Source organism: Protomyctophum parallelum (assembly GCF_964188405.1).
Source record: "Protomyctophum parallelum genome assembly, chromosome: 14".
In the NCBI taxonomy this organism is placed as follows: Eukaryota; Metazoa; Chordata; class Actinopteri; order Myctophiformes; family Myctophidae; genus Protomyctophum; species Protomyctophum parallelum.
Genome location: NC_139709.1, coordinates 19,345,787 through 19,353,695, shown reverse-complemented (window position 1 = coordinate 19,353,695; position 7,909 = coordinate 19,345,787). Strand labels below are relative to the sequence as shown.

Here is a 7,909-nt window from a genome sequence, read left to right as displayed (position 1 = left end):
CCAACTAATAATGGGGTGCAGAGTGCAGGCCTGGAGTGGAACTCCAAATCAGGCCGGGAGTTATACGCCCTGGCAGGCCACACTGTGCGTGCGTAGCGCGCGCCAGAATTTTGGGGGCCCTTGGGGGACATTTTGGGGGCCTTTGCAGCAATTTCACATGAGAAATGTATACCATCTGATGTTATTTATATTATTAACTTAAAAAAAAAAAAAAAAAAGAAAACCTTTTTTTTTTTTTTTTTGGGTGGTCCGCAAAGAGGTGGTCCGCGGTCCGGTCGCGGACCGCGGTCCGCCAGTTGAATACCCCTGCTCTAGATCGTCCTCAGGCGAGCCTTCCATCTTCGCTTCCAGTCATCCCGGTTCTCCATACATCCGGCCAGCTCGTTGGTGCTTGGCACTCCTGCATCTTTCTTGAGTACATCCACATGTTAGTATGGGACGTCCTCGTGACCGGTGCCCATGTGTTGGGCACCGGTCAGCACCAGTTTGCTGTCTGGCAGCTCCTGGTGTCTTTGGCAGTGTCCTGCAACTACAGTATATACTGTAACTGATGTGGAATTTGCCAGGACACAGGTTCATCAAAAAGGTAAAAAAGTCACTCAACCAAGGTCAACATGTTCCATTCAAAATAAATGTTGAAGTAGATCCTGCGAAATAGTTAGTATAACATGCCCTCCCTCACATTTGAATTTATACTCTTTATTTGAATCATCTCTGCACGAGCAAAAAAAAAGAAAGATTACACCACTGATTCTCAACCTTTCTAATTTCAAGGAACTGTTACCGATACTTACAGCAGGTAGGTATAAAGATAATAGTGAAACTGATCATCTTGTATGTTCTCTAGTTGTATTTACTGGTACATGTAATGTAATAATGGTGACCACTGGGGACGTTTGAGAACTGATTTACAGGACAGCTGGCTGACCAATGGATTCTATTTGCGCTTTCCTCTACATCTCCCTCTGTCCTTGGAATTGGGCCCCAGCTGCCCCACCCTTCTTTCTTGGTTCTCACTTCATTGGTTCAAAGTCACTGTCATGCTCTCGCTCCTCGTCTGTCGAGTACCCCTGGACTTTGTCATTCTCGTCACCAACACATAGCGGTCTCTTCAATTGGTTTGCATCAATGAGCAATGTATTTTTCTTAGGCCTTCCTCTAGGTCTGCCTGTGGACTTATATTTGTATCTCTTTTTTTTTGGTACCCACTGTAACTGCTCATCATCAGGGTTGCACAATGTGTTACTTCGCTCAGCGGCCTCATCAGTATCAACACCACTGCTCTCCATTTCATCCGTTTTAGCCTTCTCAGCATCAACATCACTGCTCTCCATTTCATTTGTCTCATCTTTTTCTACCTCAGACTCATTCCAACTTGTCTTCTCCATCTGAACATTCTCCCCTGGGTCAGGGACTTGTCCATGATAACGCTGGATGTGACTCTTCAGGCTAACATTGTGATTAAAGGACTTGTCACAGTGCTGACATTGATAGGGGTTCTCTCCTGTGTGGCCAAGCATTTGTGATTTGAGGTGGTGGTTTGTTTGTGTGAATGAGCGCACCTCACATACAAACTGCTTTGCTTTTGTGTGCACAACCATATGCCTCTCCAGTGAACTGAGACAGAAAAACTCCATGCTACATGTGTGACAAATGTGTCTTTTGGGGCCTCTGTGACTCAGCAGGTGTTTACGGCGCTCTTTGATCTTGGCAAACACCCGTGGACAGTCAGGACATTGATAGGGCTGCTTTCTAGGGGGATGCCTCTTGTCGTGTGCAAGTTTGTCTGCCCTCGTTGTGAAGGTTGATAAACAGTACTTACACACATGCTTGTAGCCATCCTCATGCTGTGAGCTGTGAGCTTTTAGAGTAACCTCACATACATATCTCTTGCCACACACATTACAAGAATAGGGCTTTTTGTTCTCACATGTGTGAGTCTGCCTAAAGAAATATTTTCCGCATTCAGGACACAGTTGGCGGAAAGCCACGTCATGTCTGCCATCTGCATCAGACTCACTGTCTGCAAGCTCGATGTCTCCATTGTGGTGCTCCACGGGATCCCAATCGCTGTCTGAATTGCAATCTCCACCATCCACCTCGCTACTTTGTCCTTCATCGGAGGAGTTGTTTTCATCACTAAAACCAACAGTTGCAGTAATGGCAGAACTCTCTGGATCACTGGTGCAGCTGTGAACGTCACCCGAGGGCACTGCCTGTAAGAGAGCAGAGATGAGCGGTAATGTCTGCAGTTTGTTCGGTAGTGTAGTTTGGTTTGTAATGTATGAAAGTTTGCCAAATGTTTTAATCGATAATTAACCATTTATTAACAGTTAGCTGAGATGGTTAGTAGTGTATGTGCAAAACTTTAGGAGCTGCATGCCACTCTTGTTACATCGCAACATGTATGGCTACAATGTTTTTATTTTATTTTCCAAACAATAGGTTATATATTTTTTACACAAAGATTGGCTGCCATGTTTTTTGTGTTTTGGCCACGCAAATAGTGGCCACTGATACCCGAAACTAGATATACCTTCTCCATTTGCTGACTCCTCCAGTTTCTGTTGAAGTGGCATTGGGGGCACAGCTGATGAATAGTCAGGAAGGTCTCTATTGTCGTCTTCTGGACTTCACACATGGAGCCACACACTGGACACTCTTCAAACAGTTGGAGGAGACAGTATTCATCCACAACATATGTAGGGACATGATTTATGGAGGGTGATGCTTGTCTGCCCAATGAGAAGGGAAAAATGCAACATTAAACAAATGTCAACAATGCCAGAAATGACAGTCCAGTAATTGTGTTACTACTATAATAGTTCTATTGAACTAGCGATCACGATTATGCTTTGGAGCCGACTTACGATAGTGTGGCCTCTGTCAATACAGATTCACCATCATCTAGTTTCAGCCGTCGTCTTTTAGAGGGTAGAAAGGGCTTCCGGAATGTTGAGCTCTGGACAGGAGGTGGTCTTTTCCATTGGAATGGTGTACCGATGCCAACACTCACAGAAAGCACACTTATCTGAGTACCTAATTAGAAAACAATGCCTGTTTAGCCACTTTCAAACTGGCGTAACTATTAAAACATGTGTAACCTATATTATGCAGGCCTAACACAATTATTACATGATCGCCTGCGCAATTATTTGAGATAATGGTAATTATATTTGCATAATCGTCAATCGTTTCCATGTTGATGATTTCTTTGTATATTTAAGTTATTTGCCATATCTGCCCTCAATTTGTTATTACGAAGCCTAAATAGTGAAACAGAAATACAAATTGTAACGGTCCAATGTTCAATGCAAAAAGTATGACAATTAAATGTCAACTTAAATGTTGTAATCGTTGTAATGTGACAGACCTTGACTTTTGGTGAGTCTCCTGGTCCAGGAGACTTGGGTGCCGTAAGATCTTTTCAGTCGGGGGTCAGCTCTGATGACCGTGGACTGGGTGGCAACCGATCTCTTCTGTCGAGAGTCAGTCTGGCAACCATCAGTTTGACAAGCTATGTCCCTGGAAAGTTTGAACTGCGAAAGAAAATCCTAGGAACAATTTGGAACATGTCAGGAAAGAATATGTTTATATCTTCTTCTATAATTTGATTGTACAATCTAGAAATGATTACTGAACCTGAAAAACCTGTTTTTAGCAGGGACAACACAAAATAACTATAATCTCTATTCAATTATGTATCAGATTTCACCAAAAGAAGATCTGCATAATGTAACTTGCACAACTCAGTGCAGTAAATTTGATGGTGGTCGGGTGTCATTTAAGCAAGATAAATAAGAGTATGTTCATTAAAACTTTAATGTATAGCAGTTTCCCGTTTCCAATTTGTAAGCAATAACGTGACTGAGGGTCCGGGGGATGGTGACATATATCCCTGGTGATTGTGGAAAAAACCAGAAACATAGGGCATATATCTTGACTGCTTGAGTGTGTGTAAATAATTGTTCCATAAAACAACTTTATCTACATTGTAGTGGTAACAAACATTTTGGTGATATATCACTTACAGCATGTGCTTTTGACTCCTCAGCAGCGGTCCTCAGAATCTTGCGGTTTCTAGATGGAAAACCTGTGTCGTTCCGCACTAGACAAGCTGAAACTCCACATTTGTCCTGGGCTTTTTCACTGACAGAGTTTTCTGTGGTGAGAACAAACAGACAGTTATTAGCCCCCCAAAAAGAAAGTGCCTCCAGTGCCTGTTGTCATGTGTGCCAAGTGCCAACCTACTATGTGTGAGTCCGCTCAACCTTGATGACACAATTCTGGTATTGGAAGCAAGAGTGTTGAGTTGACTCACCAACATCAATGTCAGATACGGAGATGGAAGAAGAGTCATCGGAGTCAGACACTGAGGATGAAGAGTCGTCTTCTTTGTTAGTGTCAGCTGCAAGGCTCTATTCAAAAACGCAGAACGTAGAACCATTTCCAACATGCAACGGTAGAAAAAAACACTGTAACAGAGAGGAGTTGCTTTTTGACTGTGGTGTCTGGTGACACCACAGTCTAACCGTTCATCTAATAATTAATTTTCGTAGAGGCGTTTTGTTTTGTGGCAGCCACAGGAAAAGGGCATGCCCTTCAAATGTGGACGGTTCACTATTTATTTAGCTGGCAAAAATAGGCATGGCTTTGCGAGAGAGAGGAAAAAAAGGCTATTTTCTGGAAAATATGGGGGTATGACGACCTTTGTGATTGGTTCGCTATGATGACGCTTTCATCAACAACTTATTTTTTTTAGAAATATTTTCTTTCACATCAGGATGTATGATCATAACCCACCTATAATAGTAATGTATCGTTTATCCTTAGGGAGTCGATAGATTCATTATTTTGAAAAGGAAAGGTCCCTGGTTCTCTGGTCTAGGAATAATTTCCTTTTTTTTCATGACCACTTGCAAATGAGGGTCCTGCATAGGATGAAATGGAACCCTTGGTGGTATCTTAAGTTTAAAAATCACACCCATGTGAAATGAGGGGTGCCCTTATCATCATACATCCTCTCATTCCGTCCAATCACAATTTGCGTCCTCACTTTTCCGTCTTCACTTTTGTCTTCAGTGTTTGCGTTTACACAAACCCGGAAAGCTGGGCATAGGAGGGGCTAGCACCCCTCAAAAATAACTAGCCAAATAATGTTTTGTTTTTTGTGGTTGTGAAAAAAAATGTACATGCCAATGCCTCAATGATGAACACTCACCCGGTTGACCTCGACCACTGCAGGGTTTTGCGATTGCTGCTGAACACCTGTGTCCGGAGCACCAACACTGACATGGACTGACGGAACGGCATGGCTTTTCAGTCTCAGCCTCGGGGACAAACCAGCTTTCCACTGGTGGTAGTCGGACGGCAGAAAGTGGATCCCACATATATTGGACACACCCGGAATTCCATGAACCCAGTCCGTTCTCTTGATCTGTGCAAAGAGGTCCCACTTACGAGCAAGATTCTCATTCGTAGGCCAAAAGTGCAAAGTAAATCCATCATAGTCGGAGTTACTGCACCCTCCGATAACACAGCGCCTTTGCTGTTGAACACCCGTGTCTGTAGCACCAGAGCTGACATTGACCGTTGGCACGGCATCATTATTCAGTCTCAGCCTTGAGATCATTCCAGCTTTCCACTGCCCATAGTTGTCATAGTCAGACGGCAGAAAGTGGCTTCCACATATAATGGACACGCCCGGGATTCCATTTACCCAATCTGCTCGCTTGATCCGCGCAAAGAGGTCCCACTTATGAGCAACATTCTCATTTTTGGGCCAACAGTGCAAAGTAACTCCATCATAGTTGGAGTTACTGCACCCTCCAATGGCACACCGCTTTGGCATGCTGTTGAAATAAGAAAAGAAAGCTATTAAATCGCATGGATTGTATACCACATAAAACTCTGCAACACTTGCCAAATATAGCCAATGGTCAAAAAGTGCATTTAGTGAAAAGAAGAGAAGAGTTGAAGGGAGTTGAATGAGAAGTGTTGAAGGAGCTGGGTAAAGTATGAGATGGCTGATACATTGTACCTAGGTAGGGTATTGTAAATTAAATTTGTTAAAATAATAGTAAACTGAAAATGCAGTTTCAGGTCAGGTTACCAATTTGATCCAATCAGGGAGAGAACTCACACAGACAGGCCTGTAGTCTGTTTAAACAAGTGAAATTGGAAGTGATGACAAAGAAATGAGCAGACTAATTTGGAACTGGAACACTTATTTAATGGGCACTCTCTCCTGATTGGCTGAAATTGGCAATAACAAGAAAATATATTTTCTGTTTATTAAAGAGCTGGCTTGGGCAGATGCCGAGGCTCTTTACTGATCTCAAACTATCGGACAGAAATCACAGAATGTACAGTGCTTAAAACCTTTAAGCCAAAACCTTTTTGTTTTTATTTAACCAAATAAAACAAAATCATAATACACTAATACTACCACCTTCAAATATAGTTAGTTAAGTTTGCACCACTGCACAGTAGCCTACACATGTCAGAATGGAAAATAAATAAATGACAAGGTTTGACAGTGACCTTTAAGACTAGCCCTGGTCCAGTGCGTTTGTGGGAACGCGCTAACACACCAGGGCTAATTTAAGACGTATCTAGCTAAGACGTATTATAGGCTACCGGGTAGCCTACTGTAAAGTGCTGTTAGCATTAGCTAGTGCTAAATGGCAAAAGAAAAACACATTTATATATAATCTCATAACTCATTCGTATTTTTTTTTAACGCGGACAAACACAAGTTTGGACTACTAATCCATCATGCAGACACAAAGTGGTAACACTCACGTTAGGTTTTAAAACCTAGCTGGAGAGTGTTGTGTTCACATTACAAATTCAAAGCTCCCGCTTTGCATTTTTATTATTATTCTTTTGCATTAGAGCGGATACGGAAATGGACTTCATTTTCATTTTCTGGCCGGTTTGGAACCTCCAGAATCGTTGAATTATACCGCCACCGTGTGTTTATCTCGGAGCACCTAATTAAAATCTGTCTCACAATTTCTGGTGTCTTTATTAAAGAAATTTACACCGTCTTCGCTCCATGATGTAATCTGCGGCCAGTGATTCTTTTTCTTTTTACAGAGAGTTGAATTTGAAATAGTAGGTGCACTGGTGCAGGCTTAGGCTAACTTTGATTGAATACAAAATGATTAACAGTAAAGTGTAGCACAGTAAAACTTAAACAGAAAAAAATATTATATTACATAACTTATAGGCTATTGTCCAATCCATGTAAAAGGTGCGTTTTATTTGAAATAAAAATAAATAATTTTAAACGAATAATTAAATTAATTAAACGAATTGGAGATTCATGGAAATTTTAATCCATTATGACCTCTACGTTTCTTTCAATTTATCATCACACACCAGGTCTGTAGATTATGTCACAAAAATAGCTACACTAGTAATTTTGCGTGTCAGCAAAACACACTATTTTCAGTTGGCTGTATTCATGAAAGGATACATTTATTTAAACTATGTCTTCCATGTGTATCAAGTCGTTTGGTTGGATGGGTTCTCAACATATGCGGAAGAGTTACACTTTCATAAAGACATGAGATTCGTGGAATTGATAGATATATATTATTTTTATTTCAATCTCCTCTGCCAGAACAAACAACATTTTAACATTCTCAAGCATTTTCAATTTCAAGGGTCCCCGGTTTGAACTGAATTAGGCTATGGTCCCCTATTTATTTGTATTTCTGGGACCCCAATGTAGGCCTATATTGTAAAATCACTGTTAATTTAACTTTGAGAGTGTACAAATGGAACCAAATGGACACATAAGGGTCATTTAGTTCCTAACTATCATTTAGCTGGGGACCCCCTGGAAATCCCTCAAGGACCCCTAGGACCCTACTTTGGAAACCACTGCTCTAGATGCATT

At 41.5% G+C, this 7,909-nt stretch overlaps 1 protein-coding gene across 1 annotated transcript; it reads right to left on the bottom strand.

Moving 5' to 3' along the window:
- Nucleotides 1-567: 567 nt before the first annotated feature.
- Nucleotides 568-5,575, bottom strand: LOC310870093 (uncharacterized protein). Its single transcript, XM_083781127.1, has 7 exons — nucleotides 5,222-5,575; nucleotides 4,322-4,418; nucleotides 4,032-4,162; nucleotides 3,374-3,554; nucleotides 2,871-3,039; nucleotides 2,537-2,735; nucleotides 568-2,216 (listed from the first exon to the last, which is right to left on the bottom strand). The coding sequence occupies exons 6-7, from the start codon at nucleotides 2,639-2,641 to the stop codon at nucleotides 1,014-1,016; spliced, it is 1,308 nt and encodes a 435-aa protein (XP_083637253.1). The 5' UTR covers nucleotides 2,642-2,735; nucleotides 2,871-3,039; nucleotides 3,374-3,554; nucleotides 4,032-4,162; nucleotides 4,322-4,418; nucleotides 5,222-5,575; the 3' UTR covers nucleotides 568-1,013.
- Nucleotides 5,576-7,909: the final 2,334 nt, after the last annotated feature.